The sequence below is a fragment of the Rhinatrema bivittatum genome, chromosome 2 (assembly GCF_901001135.1).
Source record: "Rhinatrema bivittatum chromosome 2, aRhiBiv1.1, whole genome shotgun sequence".
NCBI classification, from domain to species: domain Eukaryota; kingdom Metazoa; phylum Chordata; class Amphibia; order Gymnophiona; family Rhinatrematidae; genus Rhinatrema; species Rhinatrema bivittatum.
This window is the reverse complement of record NC_042616.1, coordinates 654,229,462-654,249,814: the sequence shown is the minus strand read 5'-3', so window position 1 is coordinate 654,249,814 and position 20,353 is coordinate 654,229,462. Positions and strand designations below refer to the sequence as shown.

The following is a 20,353-nucleotide window of genomic DNA, read 5'->3' as shown; positions in this document are numbered from 1 at the left end:
GCCCCGCTCCCGAAATGCAGCGTCATCGGGTCCCGCCCCCGACACGCCCCCTTCCAAAAACCCCGGGACCTACGCGCATCCCGGGGCTCTGCGCGCGCCGGCGACCTATGGAAAATAGGCGCGCCGGCACGCAAGGCCCTGCTCGCGTAAATCCGCCCGGATTTACGCGAGCAAGGCTTTTAAAATCCGCCCGTTAGTGCGCATTAACCGAAAATTCGGATCCCCCTGATATTTCCAGTGGCGGGCCAAAAACAAAGGTCTGTGCTTTGTACATCCCTACTAGATAGCACTCCTATATACATTAATGAGATCAATATTCAAAAGCCATTTAAATGGATAACTCAGAAGTTATCCATCTAAATGGCTAGTTTTGCCATATTCAGCCACTTATCTAGCTAAATTATAGTCAGAAATGTCATATCTGGCTATAATTTAGCCACATAAAAAAAGAGACATTCTGGGGGCATTTCTGGGAGGGTTTTAGTTATCCGGTTAACATAAACAAATTTCATTTATATTTGGCTAAGTTAGCTGATAACTTTAGACCTGTTTCAGAGCAGGTCTAAAGTTATCCAGGCTTGTGTGGCCAGATAACTTTCCACTTATCTGGATAGCTTTAAAAGTAGCACTTTGAAATTTAAAAAAAAATGAAGTAAAGAGGCCCATGGCCCAATCCCCCCCCCCCCCCCCCCCCCCCCCACCAAATTTCATTGAAGGCCCTGTTGGGCTATGCACCCTCACCCACCCACCATCCCCTCCTAAATTGGTTCAAGGTTCTGCAGTTGGGGGGCCCTCTCTACTCAAAATTTATCAGTTCTTAAAAAAAAAAAAAAAAAGGTTTTCCCAGATCCTGACCCCACCCACCCGTTCAGCATAATAAAGATGTCTGGATAAGCAGCAAGATATCTATCCACATGGGCTGGATAACTTAACCTGAACAGCTATATTCAAACAAAGCTGGTTAGGTTTTTATGTTATCCTGCTACTGGATAACTTCAGGCTGGTATATTCAGCAGGACATTTATCTTGCTGAATATATGGGACAGGTAATCTGGTTAACTTTAGCAGGATCACTTGTCCACTATCTGGCTTACTGAATATGACCCTCTACTACTTTTCTCACACATACTGCAATACACATTGTAATCATACCTCTTTCACACAGTACCATTACTGACAGTTTTCCACTTATTTCTGTGATGCATTTAGCCAGTTATCTTATTAGCTGGGTAACTTAGGGGCATTTCGGGAAGGAGTTACTTTAGCTGGCTAAGGGGGTTATTTTCCAACTCACGTTATGGCCTTTTTGCGTGCGTTAAGGTGTTTTTGCATGCGAAAAGCACCATAACGCATGGTGCGATGCTAATTTTTAAAAGGGGAGGAGTTGGGGTGGGATTTTTGGAAAAGTGGGCTGGCTTCACACTTTGCGAAGCCATGTCGCACAGTTTTAATACTGAAAATAACTACACCTTTTTCATTGGCATTAAGCTGTGCGATATGCCCATAATGCAAATTGCGATTTTTTCGCAAATTGCGTTTTGGGCATTTTTAGGCTGGGGAAGGGCCCTGAAATGGGGGAGAAGGATTGGAGGAGGTCCCTGAAATGGGGAGGGGGGGAGGATTGGAGGAGGGTCCTGAGATGTGAGGGGAGGAGAGAGAGCGAGCCTCTGGGGCTGGCACCATAGTAAGTAGCTTTATTTATTCTACTATAGGAGGCCCACCTAGTAACTCGAGGTGAGGTTTTGGTGGTAGTGTAGGGGTTAGGGGCCACTTTGACATTCAAAGTGAGACGTACGAACAGAACAGTGCTCTCTTGTGAAGATTTGATGTCCTTTGGGGTGAGGAAACTCACACAAAGATGAGATTTGCACAATGTTCTCTCATCCTAGCTTGATGTTACTCAGAGAGTCCATCAAGCTAGAAGGGCCTTATAGAGAGGCGCTCTCTCTCTCTGTCTCTCCCCCCCCCCCCCCCCCAGTGGTTGTAGGTAGGAGCTGTAATAATTGTAGTATTACTGCAAAGTGCGAAAGTTAAGACAGAGCACACTGCGATAAATAGGCTATTATCATAAAATATGCCCCTCTTCCTATTGCATGCAATAGTTTGATGAATTAAATGAATGCATCTAGCCCTAAGTTATCTAGCTAACTCCAGTATTCAGAGTTAGCTGGATAACTTATCCAGTTAAGTCTGGTTGATCCAAAGAACTGTCGTAAAATAAGCCGATAAAGTTAGCCAGCCATATTCAGTAGTGTGGCTGAAATATTGACTATGCCTCCAAAGTTAGCTCAATAAGTTTATCCAATTAACTTTGCTATCTGGACAGTAACAGACTGTGGACATCCTTCTGTCCTGCAACTTAACTACCTAACTTAAGGTCCACAAGTTACCCACCTTTGGATTCTGATTAGGGTGCCAACTGCGAAACTGATTCTAACTGTACAGATAATTCAAATGGTGTTCTCTGTTTTTGTATTTAAATTTTTTATCATCAACCTTGAGGTCATTCTTGGTAAAAAAGTGGAATATCCAATAAATAGGCTAAGGGATGGTACAGAGGTAGGTAGTGGGGGGGCTTCTCCAGCTGAGGCTGTTACTGCTTCTGCAGTTACAGGAACAACATGTCATTGTGTGACTAAAAAAAGAGTATGACAAGCACTTAAACCCTTTCATAAACTCTACCTAACCTCTTATGATAAGCATCTTAAAGAGAGGAGAAAAAGCAACAGATGATAGTAGTAGCTGAGACAGGGAAACAGAAAGATTGCCAGAAGGATAGCAGAAATCAGAACATTTTGCAACATGGTAGTACTTTAGCCAGTAATAGAAATCTGTGTATTAGTGAGGGTTATGAAAGCTGGAACATTTTGAAGAATAGAACAATGAAAACTTCTCGCCATTCCCCACAGTAAAACATGACACACATATGCAAAATAATTGAACCTTACCATGACATACCTGTACATCAAAAAATAATGCATATAATCATGCAACAGCTCAGCTAGATTAAGACGAATAAAACCAAACAAAGCAGTCAGCTGTCACACGAGTAAGTGCTACAAGCAGCATGTGAATTCTCACATGTAGCCAGACAAAACCACACAGATAATTACAATAGTCAACAGTATATAGCACAAATGCTTTGACCACAGTCTGGAACTCATTTGACTCCAATACATATTTTAAATGTCTCAGTAATCTAAGTTTGAAATAACCAAATTTTAAAACATGTTGGATGTGATCCTTGAAAGTTAACCGAATATCAAATATAAAACCAAGGTTACAAACTGTATCTTTAAATGGAATCTTAGTTCCCAGAATAGAAAGTGTACTTATATTACATTTAGTCAGAAAATCAGGTTCCTGTGAGAAGCAAATTTCTTCAGTTTTTCTTGCAGAGGTGGAGTTGGCCCTACCCATCAGGAGGTGGGGCCGAACTGGAAACAGAGGTTAACTGGAGCTTCGCCAATACCAGCCCTCATTCCACACAGGTTGAGCCCTTGGGTACCAGGGCCAGCTGGTCTTAGGCAGGCCTCTGCATGGTTGATCCCAGAGAGAGTGTCCAAGGCAGAGTGCCAGGAAGCAGCGGAAATGCAGAGCCTGAAGGAGCAAGGTTTGAAGACAAGGCCAGGTTTCAGAAGCCCTGTCAGACAGAAGCAGGCGAGCAGTTAGGAACAAGTTAAGTCTGGGATTGCGAGTAGGCAGATGCCTAAGAAAGTCCAAGGCAAGTCAGCTGGTGATAAGATCAAGGTCAAGCTGAAGTCAAGGCAGGTGGCTGGAGACAAGGTCAGGTTCAAGCAAGGCTCAAAAGCCATGGGATCTGTCCAGAGCATAGTAAGGAACAAGCAAGGGTCAAAGCCAAGGAATCCATCCAAAGGGTAGTCAGGAAACAGGAAGCTGGAACTGGAATACAAGGACTGGAACAGGAACACTGGGACAGGATTAGGTACTGGAACAAGAACGAGCAGCAACTAAGCAAATGACAGGAACCGTGGAGACCTGTTGTGGGAGCACTAGGGAGCAGTCCCGATTCTGGGGAGATTGGTGTGCCCTTGGACCATGGTGCGACTGCAGAAAAGGTCCGTGGAAGCGCTGAGGCAGGCAAGACATGTCCAAGCATGGGTGGACAGCTGACCACCAGAGCCCTGACCTCTGCCGAACCTGCACACACTGGGAGAGACCCAGCAACGCAATGCTGGTCTCTGGGGTAGCCCTCCAACCACTCAATAGCCCTTTCGGACCTGCTGCTTGGGAACGGCAGATGCGACAGGTCGGACAGAAGTCAAAGACAGGTGATGGTACTGGAACTTGAAACAAGACAGGAACTCGGAGACTTGGACAAGGCTTCAAGACTTGAATAAGATGAGGATGCTTGGAGCTTGTAACTCAGACGAGACGAGGATGCTTGGAGCTTGGATGAGACGAGGATGCTTGGAACTTGGATGATACTAGGGAGCTTGGATGAGACAAGGATGCTTGGAGCTGGAACTCAGATGAGAAGACGCTTGTAACTTGGATGCAAGATGCTCAGACGTGGATGGAGATCAGATGTGGACTCTGGATACTCGGACGAAGACAAAGGCTCAGGATCTAGGTGAGAGACTTGAACAATTCTTGAAGACTTGAACAAGATGAGGATGCTTGGAACTCTGATGAGCCGAAGATGCTTGGAACTTGGATACAAGATGCTCAGACATGGATGGAGATCAGACGTGGACTCTGGATACTCGGACGAAGACAAAGGCTCAGGATCTAGGTCAAAGACACAAGCAGGCACAAGGTACTTCGAAGACCAGGAACAGGATACAAGACTCAGGATTCAAAACTTGGAACATTAAAAGCAAGGGTCTTCCGGAGGCTTGCGCTGCCGACAAGAAGGACATCAGGATCAGGACTCAAAACTGGAACTTGGAACTCGGATACATCAGGATTAGGACTGGAACATAGGACAATGGGTACAACAGGACACCGGTACCTCTGGACACAGGACATCAGGGCATCTGAACATCTAAGGCATCTGGACATCAGGGACCTCTGGAGATGAAGGCATCAGGAACGTCTGGAGCATGAAGCATGGAACATCAGATACTTCTGGACCGGGGACATCAGGACTAGGAACATCCAGAGACTGGACATCTGAAGATGAAGACATGGGAAGACAGGAATATCGGGACATCTGGACATATGGAGACAAGGAGACAGGATCTGACGTGAGACCAGGACATGGAACAAAGATGAAGACAAAGGATCAGGAACCACAGAGGAAGACGAGGGAAATCCCACGAAGAAACAGTGCCTTGAAGAAGTGAGGATGGATGTCGCAGCCTCCTGGACAAAGAGCTGGAACAGCGGAAAATCCAGGAGCAGGCAGCTCCTTGCGAAGGCAAAGACGGACTGAAGGAAGGCCCTCTTTGAATTGTAAATGTTATCATATTGCCATTGTGCAAGTCTTGAGAAAAGATATTTACTGCAGATAAAACTGTTTGGTAGAACAGGAAAAGACAGGCCGCAGGGGCCGCAGGGGTGAGTATTCAGTCTTCTCTTAGAAACTGCTGAATGGAAGAAATGAGATGAACCTGCCTCACTGGGTATATTACTCCCTTTTTGGCAAGCCAAGAGAAAAAGGCCATGCTGATAAACCTCATGCTGGCTCCCCATCTCTTTTGGAAAGAATGCAGCTCCTACTCTGTAGATTCAGCAAATAAATGCAATGGTGTCAGGGACAAGAGCAAGGGGGAGAAGCCTCTTTTGACTCTGACCAGATTAGGAATGATGATAGTAGAAGGCAATACAAAATTTGCAATGAAGGACTACGGATGAAGAGGCAGAAAGGTAGAAGAACATGGAAACATAGAATTTGATGGCAGATGACAACCTAAAGGCCCAATTTCCTTTCCTGCTGCAATGCAGTAGGCCTTGTTTGATCCCTACTTTATCTTCACTTCCTCAAAACTATTTACCCTTTATACCTGTACTATGCTTTCTTGAATTCTGATGCTATTTGACTCCCTCACTTTCACTAAGAGGCGTTGCCATTCATCTTGCTTCTTCAGTTGAAAACATTGTATGTCATTTCTGGACATAATATCCTTAAGGCTAAATGTGCTAAAATGATTTTAACACCACGAGGTATGTTTGCAGGGCCATAAAACATGTTGTCAGGTGTAATAAAGCTTGTTTATGTAAACCTAGCCAAGGTAGATAAAAAAAAAATGAAAAGCCAGCGGAGCTGTAAATGTACTTTTACTTGAAAATAGATTTGTGTGTTAGAAATTGTGGTACATGTTCCCTTTTGACCCCCATGAATTCCAGAAATGCTTCTGTTTATCAATGTTAATTCAAAAGATCCTTTAATTTCAGTTAACCTTCAACCTTAATTGGCTGATGCTATTTAAATGCACATCCAAAAATGGAGCAGTTTTGAGACTCAAAGCTTCTCTGTAGGGGCTTTCATTTTGCCTTTATCACTATCAGAACAATTAATATGTTAGTTTATATGTTAAATAACTCATGAGCTTTACTGCTAGAGGGTGATTAAAGTTCACTAAAAATAGTACCTGTACAGGACAGATTATAGTTCGTAACTTTCCAGGTTCGTTTATGGGCAAATTGTTTTGGATTGCTTACACTGTCAATTTTTTAAGTTTGTCTTTGTAACCCTTACCCAGGGTGGCACACAGACATATTTATTTTTCTTCAGGGCTGCTCCAGCTAGCAATTTTCTCCCATGCTCATATTCTTAATCCTGGGGGGATTATTTTTATTGGGGGGGGGGGAGCACTCACTTATGAACCAGACTATGGTGTCTTGCTTCACAGTGTGTTTAGAATGTAGCTGCATCATATGGGATGAGTTGCTGGGACAAATCAAACAGGACCAGGCTTGGATTTTAAATTAAAGTTTGCTGGTTTGATAATAATAGAAAGTCCATTTGTCCATAAATAGTGCAGTTAGATCTGACTGTTGGTACTTGTATATTTCTCTGAAGGTAGGTGTTCTTTTATTTCAGGTATCTGGGTTGAGCTCCCATGGCGATTTTACTTGTACAGAGCTCACCCAGCGGCTAACCGGGAGTCCTATTGGAGGGGTTGCTAGGGATGTGCAGAGGGACCGCATATGTTGTATTCGTATTTGTCGGGGGGCAGATACGTTGCATTTGGCAAGGGGGGGCCCCCGATCCATTCATGCATTCCATTCTTATTCGTTTCCTGGCTAAGATTTAATTAACTACAACCCCCCACCCTCCTGACTCCCCCCCCCCCCCAAGGACGGCCGGCGCCCTTGTGCTCCTACCATGAGACAGGGGCCGACCAATGGCACCAGTAGCCCCTGTGACATAGTAAGGGCAAAGGCTATCGGCGCCATTTTGATTACTGGCAGCCAACGGCCCGAGTGCAGTAGATGGCTCCCGGACCCCCGCTGGATCACTAGGGCGTTTTGGCAAGTCTTGGGGGGGGGGGTCAGGTTTTGTTTAAATTTGCTCCTTTAGACGGCCAAATAATTCGGTGAAGATTCGTTGTATTCGTGGGAAATCGCGATACGTTTCGCGACGCAATGAATACAACGAATATGGCCCTATACGTTGCGGATTGCCAATATGTTGCAAACGAATGCACACCCCTAGGGGTCACAATTTCACAGCAAAACAAAACTCCCTTGCTCCATCTCCTTTCATGGTCACCCAGCCCGTCTTGGTCCCAGGGTTGGAGATCCAACTGGGGTTCTTCTGATATTGTTCTTTCATCCTGAGTTATTTTTTTCTGGGAGTCTTCTCATGGAGAAAAGTCAAATGGGATCAGGCTGTACTAGCTCTGTAATCCCTGTGGGGAGGGGGGATCCAAAAAACCTCTCCACTCTGTTCAGGTCCAAAAAATGCTTGTAAATAGTAACCTGGACATATCTTCATCCTTCACTGTCTCTCACAGTAAGATCCATCACTGGTGCTTGCCCACTTAGGGTTTAGAATGGACTCACAGGTATTTGGTCCTCTGTTTGAGAGCCCTACCACCCCAGAAGGGAATCTGACATAAAAATCTATCTCTTCTGTAAATTAGTAGGAGAAGGACCCTCTGGTAGGGAGTACATGATGAAGTATTGCTTCTAACTGAAACTCTATCTGGGTGAAGCTGGGAAGCCTCACTAAAGTGTAAAACTTAAACATCCTTCATATAACAAGGCTTCCTGAAACTGATCCCAAAGAGTTATAAAATGCTGGGCTAAATAGGGTTGAGGCATCCAACGACAGTCCTCCAGGTGGGGGGAGTTGATGAGGGATGGATGGCTCCTAGGGGACTAGCGACATCTAGTGGCCAAACTGGGGGGAGGGTGGCCATATCTTATAAAACTAAAAAAAAAAAAATAGTGCATTGTTTGTGCTTACATGCCTTTTACCTGCAAATTGATGTACTTTGAACCTGAAACTATAGTTTTGAAGGAAGTACCATTTTAGTGTGTAAACTTGAAACCTGTCCCAAAGTGACACACAATTCAAATAAGACACTGCATTGAGGTATGAAAGTAATAAACTTTGGATTATTTCACTGTGTAGAAGCTCAAGTTTATAATATTGCTATTTCTAGTTCTGGACTATGTATGCAAATATATAACTCAAGCATATTTGTGACAAACTTTGTCCTTTCCATCTGTTCATGAATTATGTGAGGTCATATCTAAAGGTTTGGCCTATGTTGTGTTGCAACAAAATCTGTGCATCATTTTTCATGTTGGTTCACAATTTGTAAAGAATCTTGTGTGTGCATTTATTTAAACTGAGGGCACATTTCAAACCCATTTACCCACATAAACTCTCTCTCACTCTGGCTAAAGATATGTGTGGGAATCTATAGCACTTGCTTGTGTAACCGGACTAGGTATGTGTTTTCAGCGGGTGGAGAATATAACCCACCTAGATTGAAGTTTCAGACTTATGTGCAATATTTTCCAACAAAGTTTTGACAGAATTAAAAGCAGATGCAAAACTCCTGTGGCAATTTGTGAAGGAAGAGCACAAATGTTCTTTTTCCTATAAAAATTTTGTGCAAAGTCCAGCGGTAACATAAAATAGTTTTGGTACAATGGGAGCAATATCAAAGAACTCGGCAAGGTGCACCTTGGAACTAGCTAGCTAACTGGCCTATTCAGTAAAGTCCGCCGGAGAGCGGGCAAATGCCAGCTCTCCCGGTGCGCGCACAGGCCACTCGCCTGTGCGCGCGATACAGTATTTAAATGAGGCCCGGCGGTAGAAACGGGCAAAAGGAGGCAGTAGGGACTCTAGCGCGTCAATAGCGCCTCCTTTTTGACAGGAGCAGCGGCTGTCAACGGGTTTGACAGCCGACGCTCAATTTTGCTGGCGTCGGTTCTCGAGCCCGCTGACAGCCACAGGCTCGGAAACCAGACACCGGCAAAATTGAACATCCGGTTTTCGACCCGACAGCCGCCGGCCGACTTCCAATTTTTTTTTTTTTTAACTTTTTTTTACTCTTTGGGACCTCCGACTTAATATCGCCATGATATTAAGTCGGAGGGTGCACAGAAAAGCACCTTTGGGTAGGCGCTAATTTCTGAAAGTAAAATGCACCTTGGTTAGGCGCTAATTTCTGAAAGTAAAATGTGCGGCTTGGCTGCACATTTTACTTTCTGAATCGTGCTCGAATACCTAATAGGGCCATCAACATGCATTTGAATGTTGAGGGCGCTATTAGGTTCAGCAGGTTGGACGCGCGTTTTCCGCCCCTTACTGAATAAGGGGTAAGGGAAAACGCGCGTCCAATCGCCGGAGCGCACTGTACTGTATCGGCCTGAAAGAGAGTACATGCCTAGTTTTCCTTTGACAAGTGCCAACATGTACAAAGGGCTGGCAGACTTTGCATTAGCTGGTTCTGCAAGGATTTGAGAATCAAGCCTGCCCTGTGCACGCCCCAGGGACACCTCCCCTCAATCCAGCTAAGAGTATGCACACTATACTGCTCTTAGCTGGACCGAAGGGCGTCAGTTTTCAGTCAGTGAATGAGCAAATGGCTTTGAAAGTTGTCCTTTGGTATAAGATGCATGCTTTTCCCCTGCAGAGGGAGGAGGTCTGTTTTCAAAGGGGTTTTTCCATGGGTAAATACCTATTTACCCCAGAAATCCCTTTAAAAATTGCACCCATAAAAGATTAATCAGCTTGAATCTGTTACGAGCGCACGCGGGCACGGTCGTCGTAAGCGGGTGGTGGTGAGCCCTTGGGCCACGGCAGGACTCAAGGAGGAGCCCCAAGCCACACCGTGGGAGGTGGGCTGAGCAGGCATGGTGAGCCAGGCAGGCAGGAACAGAAGCAGGGAGTCCGACCCTCAGCCGGACCTGCATGCCCATGGTAGCCAACACGGGGAAGTTGACTAATTAACGGTCCTCCGACTGTTCCCGGCCCTTTCGGACCTGCCGCAGGGAACGGCAATGGGCAGCAGGCCGGACAGAGGCGAGGGCAGACAGAGTCCTTAAACAGAAGACATCAGACAGGGCAGAAGCAGGCTGAAGCAAGACGGAGACATCAGGACAAGGGCTGAAGCGAGACACAGGGAGGATCCAGGCGAGCAGGAACTCCGATGCTGGGATACTCACATCCGAAGCCCCCTCGGCTGGCAGAAGCTCAAGAGCCCGTGGGACGAATCCCTCCTGTTGGCCACTCCAGGGCCCAACAGGACAGAAGGCTCAAGAACCAGACGAGGACGTAGGTCAAGGCAGAGACAGGAAGACATCCGGGCAAGGGCTGAAGCAGATACTGTAGACAAGGCTGGACGGAAACATTGCACTGTCCATCAGGGCGCCCTACTCAGCCCACCCGTGGGACTGAGTCGCGGACCACCCTGTCCCAGACGCGCCCTACACAGCCCAGGAAGGCTGGTCGCGGACCACGCTGAGAAGGAGGGTGCGGGGAAGACCCAGGCGAACAGGAACTCCGATGCTGGGATACTCACATCCGAAGTCCTTACGGCTGGCAGGAACAGGAGCATACATCTAGGCAGGGACACAGGACAGGAACCCATCAAGGCATAGGCGAAACCGGGGGACCTGGATCAGCAAGGTTACAGACGACTGTAGGACCTGATCCGCAGGCCCTTTGCAAGTGAACAGAAAGTCCTTAAGTACTGGAGGTAGAAGGCAACTCCCTGGGAGGAGCTTGCCAGGACCGCCCACCGCTGGTCCTATAAGTCAGGTGGAGAGCTGCGGGCCAGCCCCTAGGAGAAGGGCGTTGCCAAACAGGAAGTCCAAACGCTGGCATGCAAGCCACAGGCACAGCTAGGCCTCTCAGGCCCTGGAGCAAGTCCCGGATGGAACACAGGCGAGGCCCAGGCTTCAGAGCGGCCTCTGGAGGAAGGTAAGAGACCTCCTGTAGCGCAGCAGCAGGGGGGATCGCAACAGAATCAAAGCACTTTGATTTGAACTAGTTGGAACAGGGGATCCACAGACCCCTAGAAATAACATATTAATTAACTTTAATTTTCTGGAATCTTTGTGTTTTCCGCACTTGTATTAATGCATCATGGAAAAAATGAAACATTTTACTTTACAATAACCATACAAACGCTGACCAGATAATTACTAGTGGTGTGCATTCGTTTTCGCTGTATTGGCGATCCGCAACGCATATTGCACTATTCGTAGTATTCGTGGGGAAGTGAAACGTATCGCGATTCCCCACGAATACACGAATCTTTGCCGAATTATACGGCCACCTAAATAAAAATTTAAACAAACCCCCCACCCTCCTGAACCCCCCCCCCCCCCGACTTACCAAAACTCCCTGGTGGTCCAGCGGGGGGTCCGGGAGCCATCCCCTGCACTCACACCCTCAGTGCCGGTTTCATCATGGCGCCGATAGCCTTTGTCACAGGGGCTACCGGTGCCATTGGTCAGCCCCTGTCACATGGCCATCGGCGCCATCTTGTGCTCCTACCATGTGACAGGAGCTGACCAATGGCACCGGTAGCCCCTGTGACATAATATGGGCAAAGGCTATCAGTGCCATTTTGAGTGCTGGCACCGGACGGCCGGAGTGCAAGAGGTCGCTCCGGGACCCCCGTTGGACCCCCAGGGACTTTTGGCCAGCTTGGGGGGCCTCCTGACCCCCACAAGACATGCCAAAAGTCCAGCAGGGGTCCGGGAGCAACCTCCTGTACGCCGGCCGTCCGATTCCAGGACTCAAAATGGCGCCGATCGCCTTTGCCCTCACTATGTCACAGGTACCGACGGTCGGACCCTGTGACATAGTGAGGGCAAAGGCGATTGGTGCCATTTTGAACACTGGCAGCGGATCGCCTTTGCCCTCACTATGTCACAGGGGCCGACCGTCGGTACCTGTGACATAGTGAGGGCAAAGGCGATCGGCGCCATTTTGAGTCCTGGAATCGGACAGCCGGCGTGCAGGAGGTTGCTCCCGGACCCCTGCTGGACTTTTGGCATGTCTTGTGGGGGTCAGGAGGCCCCCCAAGCTGGCCAAAAGTCCCTGGGGGTCCAACGGGGGTCCCAGAGCGACCTCCTGCACTCCGGCCGTCCGGTGCCAGCACTCAAAATGGCACTGATAGCCTTTGCCCATATTATGTCACAGGGGCTACCGGTGCCATTGGTCAGCTCCTGTCACATGGTAGGAGCACAAGATGGCGGCCATGTGACAGGGGCTGACCAATGGCACCGGTAGCCCCTGTGACAAAGGCTATCGGCGGCATGATGAAACCGGCACTGAGGGTGTGATAGGGCAGGGGATGGCTCCCGGACTCCCCGCTGGACCACCAGGGAGTTTTGGTAAGTCTTGGTGGGGTCAGGAGGGTGGGGGGTTGTAGTTAATTTTAATTTTAGCTGGGACACGAACAGAAATCCCTGTATTAACGCATTGGGGCGCCATATGGCCGAATGCAACGTATCTGCTCCCCGACAAGTCTGAATCACGAATGCAACGTATGGCGTCCCTCTGCACATCCCTAATAATTACTGCTTGATTCCATGTCTGGTTAAAGGTTTGTGGCTGTACAAGGTCCTTCAACATCTCCAGATAGGGCACTGAGTGTTGGAAAATGCTGAAATCTTTGGAGTTTATTTGTTAAAGTGTGGCTGTCACACCAAAGGTTGCCTGGTTTGCTTTGGAAGTACCAAGGACTCCTCTTGGTTCTCAGAAGCAGATTTGTTAACAACTTACTGTCAAGCACATGAGGTAGCATGCTTTTGTAAAGAAAAGATCACTTTTCCCCCTATATTTTCAAAGGCATTTCAAATATTTAAATGTATATACTGTTTTATTTTAATATCGCAAAATGGTTTACAAAATAGATAAAAACAAACAGCATCAAATAGTATTGTTTATCTGAAATAAATAAAATGTTTTTCCTAAAAGTACAATAAACATTTAAATATAACTTATTTATTTAAAAACTCTTCTATACCGTCGTTAAGATAGGTACCGTCACAACTGTTAACAATAAATACTAAATATATTGTGTGCCATAAAGGTTCGGTAACTTAGTTTATAATAATTATAATATGGTAAATGTGCTGAATCATGTCCAGATCTATCTGTATCTATTTTGATTACAGTCATAGCTTAATAATTTAATCTTATCCTTTAGTGGAGAGAGAGAAAATAAAAAATAAGAACACACATATTGATTAAGGAGATGTGTGTGGGAGTTTTAGTTTTACATTAAACATGGGACCTACGATTGCACACAAACACATTCTCACACACCTTCCCTGAACAGTGATACTTTGTAATAAATTCAGACTCCCATCTAGCTCCTGCTTAGCCAGAACTGAACCTACCCATAATCCCATTTTTGGGTAGCAAAAGAGCCATAAAAGTATTTCTAGTTCTTGGGGCTGGATCCACACGAGCTAGCTCTTACCCAAGTTTCTGTCCCCCAGGATGAAAATTCTTTGCTGGTGGAGGAAAAGGAATTTCTCTTTCAGGGATTGGAGTGACAGGGGTAACTTCATAAATTTTTTACCCTGGGAGAGGTGTAACTCTCTTACTGCTCTGAATGCTGTCTGTGCCAGTAACATGCAGGAGACTCAGGCGGTGTGTCCAAAAAGTAAACTTTACTGAAGGTTAAACGGATAAGTAAATGACACAGTTCAAAACAGTTCTTGGTACCACAGTTTGATCTCAGCTGTTCACAGTCCTTCCTCTAGCTGTGCAAGGATCTCTTGCTACCAGGTCAGGAGAAACTCTCACCCTCCAAAGCAAGGATATAATGAGTTTCCCAAGTGGGAACCCCTCCAAAACTGGTAAAACAGTCTATGCACAGAGAGTCCCAATTTCTAGGGATGTGAATCGTTTATCTGACGATTGAAAATATCGGACGATATTTTCAATCTCGTCAGATATCGGGGGGTCCCTGATAGAGATAGGAAACCCCACGATTAATTTCGTGGGGGTTCTCTTATCGTTTTTGGGAGGTGACGGGAAGAAAGGGCACTCAAAAATAACCCCCAAACCCACCCGACCCTTTAAATGTAATTATTTTGAATCCCAACCCTCCTGACCCCCCCCAAAACATTTTTAAAGTACCTGATGGTCCAGCGGGGTTCCCGGGAGTGATCTCCCGCTCTTGGGCTGTCGGCTGCCACTAATCAAAATGCCACAGATGGCCCTTTGCCCTTACCATGTGACAGGGGTATCTGTGCCATTGGCCAGCCCCTGTCACATGGTAGGAGCAATGGACGGACGGCGCCATCTTTAAAAATGGCACGGGCCATCCAGTGCTCCTACCATGTGACAGGGGCCAGCCAATGGCACGGATACCCCTGTCACATGGTAAGGGCAAAGGGCCATCGGCGCCATTTTGTTTACTGGCAGCCAATGGCCCGAGAGCGGGAGATGGCTCCCGGGACCCCCGCTGGACCACCAGGTACTTTTAAAAAGTTTTGGGGGGTTGGGAGGATGGGGGATGCTAAAGAAATAGATTTAAATGGTTGGGTGGGTTTTTTGTTTATCGGCTCCAGTTCCAATTCGCATCCCTACCAATTTCCTCTCTCCCCAGGGGTGAAGACTCCACATGAGGGTCCTCATACTTAGTTTTAGCTTGATCTTATTCACAGTTCTCCATCTGTCTCACCCTCTCTTCAGAGCCCTAGATAGGACAGAGCCACACAGGAACACACAGCTCTGTGTTCCTTCGGTCAGGGTAGGAAGTGGGCAGCATAACTCTTCTTCCTCGTTCTTTTAACTGAAACTCTGTTCCCAAAGGTGTTCAAAAACACCAGAAGTTCTCTGCATTTACCCTACCTCTGTCCTCCAAGAGGGGGCCCCCCAGGGAAAAGGTTTCCCCATGACCTCTATCCAGGCAACACCCAGGGGCCTCTCAGGCTTCTTACAAAGAAAACTCTCTGAAATCCCAAAACAAATCTGGAAGCCAGCTTCCCAACTTTTCTCAGGGACACCAGGCAGGATTTGCCTGAATCCTTCAAGCAGGCTCAAAACTCCAATGAAAGAAAAACCTCTTGCACTTCCGCCTAGCTCTCAACTCAAACTGCACTGCCTCCATAAGCTCTCAGGAGAGAGCTGCTTTCATTTCCTCACCAGGGGGGGGGGCGGCCATCCCAGCACCCTCAAAGGCAGGGGCTGCACTGAATGGCGCCTCCCCACAGTCTCCATCTCTCTGTCCCGAGCTAAAGGAGTTAAACAAAGGGCACTACTGGAAATGAATGCCACTTGACTAATAACCTCTAATGAACCCAGACTCCCACATCAAACAGTGCCCTTTCTAAACATCCAGGTTTTCCATGCAAGCCTAAAATGCATCACCTCCTGCATGGGAAAGTGAGACACTTTGCTGAGGTGACTTCAGTTTGACACAGCTCCAAAATTCCAAATAGGATTTTGAAAAATTTGCACAGTGTTTTATTTGCATTTGCAGTGTTTATAAAACTGCTGATGAAATGAAATCCGAGACATTCAGGCAGCCTTCACCACCAGTGCTGACTAGAGCTCCAGTAGTCATATTGGTTCTGGAGCAAACAGGAGTCATCGTAAATTGAGATATCTTTTAAAGGACCAGTGGCTTTTGTTTTCTTGTGTTGATCTTTTAAATGGAATCACAACCTGGTAAGACTCTACTGTTTGCACATGAATTGATCTCCAACAGACATTGAAATGCAGTGAACATAGATATCTAGAGATTTGTCACAGAGGGTTGCATGCATGGTCACAGGGCAGTTTATAGCAATGGATCTCAACTCAGTCCTTTGGACAAACCCAGGCAGTTGGATTTTCAGGATATCTACAATGAATATATACAAGATAGATCAGTCAGGTTTTCAGTATATCCATAATGAATATGCATGAGATAGGTTTACATATATTGGAAACCCAGGATATGCAAATCCATCCATGCATATTCATTTTGGCAATCCTGAACGGCTAAGTGTGCCTGCAGGAGTGGGGTTGGGAAACACTAAGATAGGTCTACATACAATGGAAGCAGTAGATGCAAATCTCTCTCTTGCAAATTTATGATGGACATTCTGAAAAACTGGCTGGCTAGAGGGGGCCAAAGACTGACAGAGGATTCTTGCTATATATTTAATATATATTTATTAATTTTCTCAAAATGATTTACATAAAGTACTATAAAAACTATTACATATCTGTCTGGATTCAGTGTATTCAATGTTTTGTTTGTGAGGAAGAAGATAATGATGATTATGTAGATGAATGGCTTGTTCTAAAATGTATTTTTTTTTTGGTGGGGGGTTTGTTTTTGCATTCAGGCAAATATATCACTTTTCTGATGGATCCATTCCAGTTCCAAAATGTGATTAGACAGGGACGGCAACTTGACTTCAGTGAATTTGCTGATGATTTGTCATCCAGAACGTTTGACTATCCATACTTAAAAGAATCAACGTTTCCACAGCTCAGAGTTAATTTGCACAGAATTTACCAGATCTTGCAGGGGAAAGCATTGGACAAGCTCACTGACAGCATGATGGGAAATCTCCAGCATGTATTCAAATGGAAATTCTCACAAGCAACAGATTGGGTAACAGAAAAAATGTACCAGTTCTGCTGCTCTATAATGTTTGAAGCCAGTTTTATGACACTCTATGGAAGAGATCCTGCTGCAGATGGCCGCAAAGTTATTAGTGAAATCAGAGACAAATTTACCAAGTTTGATGCCAAGTTCCCCTATCTTGTCATAAACATACCAATTGCGTTGCTAGGAGATACCAAGAAGGTTCGTAAGGAACTTATACATATTCTCTCTCCGAATAACATAGTAAACAGGAAGGAAGTGTCAGAAGTGGTCCAAGCCAGGCAAAACGTGTTAGAGCAATATGAGCTGCTCCAGGATTATGACAAAGCAGGTAGGAAACTTGCGAATGATTACTTGTCTAAAAGAAAATAATTTACTATAGACCTTTGAAATAAAAAGGCAAAATGGCGACCTTGAAATTTTTATGCTCTTTCTAATTGGCTGATGATAAAATGTTTTACTCTCAAACAACCCTCTATGATAATTGATTTTCTTTTTTTGCTGAGGTGGTAAAACAAGATACTTAATGGTGATAACGAGAAAGAGATTATAACTGAGCTGCATTTACTCCCCTTATTATTCCCTCACCCCCCCCCCCATCCCAACATTACATTTTAAACTATTCTCATTAAGCAGAAAATTAGACTTCAGAAGCCTATTGGTCCTCATTAGCATTCACTGATCCTTGGCTGGGTCTGTGTCCTAACATCTTTTAATTAGCACACTGCAAATCTAATCAGTGTAATAAACGCTATTAATCTTCCTTTTCACTTATTTTTCTCCCAGCACATCATTTTGCCTTCCTGTGGGCCTCTATAGCAAACACGATTCCAGCTACATTCTGGACCATGTATTATCTCGTGCGGCACCCAAAAGCTCTTGAAACAGTGCGTGACGAAATTGACCATTTGCTGCAGTTAACAGGTCAAAGGAAAGAGCCCGGATACAGCATCCACCTCACTAGAGAACAATTGGACAACCTGGTCTACCTGGGTAATTTATTTTTATCTGTTATGAAGAAAAAAAGGGTACATCTCTGCAAACTCAGTTTATTACTCATTTCTGTTTACTGAGAAGGTGGAGGACACAGCTGCTTAATTGACATAATAACATCCATTTACATCAATTATAAATTATGTAGTTTATAGCTGTAGATACACTCATTGCATGTAAACATTAAAGCCTAGGTAATTAACTATGCAAGGTAGGCAAAAGACTAAATCTGAGCTTTGCATTTATTTGAAAAAAAAAAAGTTTATGCCTATTAAGTTTTTTGATTCTAAGCATCTGCTGGAGTGCTAATGCTTTTCAAATAGTACTAAATTGTATTGGTGGTGAACACTTTCTGTGAATTAAAAGGAAAGTATGAAGGAAATATACATCATACCTGACGGTAACTCACCTTGAACTCATATTTGAAAAGGTGAGTAATTAAATCTAAAATCCAGAATAAATTTGTGAGTGAATTTTTTTTTTTAACACAGAATCAATCTTTTAGGCCTTAAATGAGATGTTCCTTTGTACAGTTTAGTGTTTTAGATGCCAAATAAAAGCAGTTGACATTTTTTTGTCCTTGCTAAAAGATCTTTCTCTATGTTTATTACAAGAGAATCTAGTAAATTTACCAAGATCTAGTCATAGAGAGGATAGTTTTCAACAGCCCACATATGGTTAAAGTCTGAGGGTACAAACTACCCGCAGACCTTAGCCCAAATGTTTAAAGTGGATTTGTTTATATGTGTCCCCAATACATGAATCGACATTAGATGCATAAAGTGCCTTCTGCTCCCAAGCAGTATTGAAAGTATGCGCTGCCCATCGTTTCCCTGCCCATGTCCACTCCCCTGCCCGAGATGCCTCTTCTGAGAATGTGTGCAAGTATGTATTGTATGCAATCATGCAAACATACTTTTGCATGCACTGGCCCCGCTTTATTTTCAAAAGGTGATTTACGCACATAAACTGGGCTCCATGCATGTAAATCTTATAGAAAATCCCTTGTGAAATATTGTGTGTCAGGTGAGGGAATACTGCCATTATTTATAGGTCCAGGTGACATTCATTCTAAGCCCAAACAATGAGTTTCTTTGTGATTTATATTATAGGTTCTGTTACAGACCTTAACTGTGCTGTAAATCGGTGTTTCCCAACCTATTCTGAAGGCTTGCCTAACAGCTCCAGTTCTCAAGATCTTTACAGTATATTTACATGAGATATATGATATTTGTATACACTGACGACACAGGCCAAAACTGTAAAGTGCACTCAGCTGAGTGCACTTTACAGTTTCGGCAAGTGGGTTAAGCAGTGCACTCAGCTGAGTGCACTGCTTAACCCACTGTAGAAGCGCATTTTTGACACGCAACCACTACCCCTTATCCAGTAAGGAGTTTAGTGTGTTGAAAATGCGTGTCCAAACCCCCCCCCCCCCCCCAAACTAATGGCACTCATGACATGCAAATTCATGTTCATGAGGCTATTAATCATTCGCCCGGGTTACTGGGCGCTAATTTCTGAGGAGCCTGAAAAAGTGTACAGAAAAGCAGAAAATACTACTTTTCTGTACATCCTCTGACTTAATATCATAGCAATAATGTTGAAGGAATCAAAAGCTAAAAAAAAAAAAAGTAAAAAAAAAAAAAAAATTGCCGGCAGCTCAGGTTAGGAAAATGGACGCTCAGATTAGGGGCATCCATTTTCCTAACCTGTGGCTGTGCACTGGTTAGGAAAACGGGCGCTCCTAAAATTGAGCGTCCATTTTCCAAACCCACTAACAGCCATCTCTCCTGGGCCAAGGAGGCGCTAGGGGCACATAATCATCCTTAGTGCCTCCTTTTAGCTTGACCCCTCATTTGCATTGTGTATCACACGCCCAGGAGAGGAGCCTGTGTGTGTGTTCTGACAGTGGGTGCCGAAATGGATGCACTTTTTTTTAACACATCGTAATGTATCAGCCTGAATGTGTGCAAATACATCCCCATCATATTCATTGTGTATATCTTGAAAACCAGACCAGTTAGGTTAGGCTCTAGGACCAGGAAGGGAAACACTGCTGTAGATCTCAAGATGGGAGAGCTGTGTTCTTTGAAACACTCATGCATTTCCTGGTAGGGGTGTGCATTCGGTCCCTACGTATTGGCAATCCGCAACGGATGTGGCCATATTCGTTGTATTCGTGGGGAAGCGAAACGTATTGTGATTCCCCACGAATACACAAATCTTCGCCGAATTATTCGGCCGCCTAAAGAAACCAATTTAAACAAACCCCCCACTCTCCTGACCCCCCCCCCCCCCAAGACTTACCAAAAGTCCATGTTGGTCCAGCGGGGGGTCCGGGAGCCATCCCCTGC

General features: G+C 45.3%; 1 protein-coding gene across 1 annotated transcript in view; it reads left to right on the top strand.

The window, feature by feature from the left end:
* LOC115085402 (25-hydroxycholesterol 7-alpha-hydroxylase) overlaps positions 1–20,353 on the top strand; it is a 480,857-nt gene that overhangs the window by 357,391 nt on the left and 103,113 nt on the right. The window contains exons 3-4 of the mRNA XM_029591385.1: positions 16,738–17,334; positions 17,790–17,996. Of these exons, the coding sequence (XP_029447245.1) occupies positions 16,738–17,334; positions 17,790–17,996 (804 nt within the window). The remainder of the gene's footprint in view (positions 1–16,737; positions 17,335–17,789; positions 17,997–20,353) is intronic.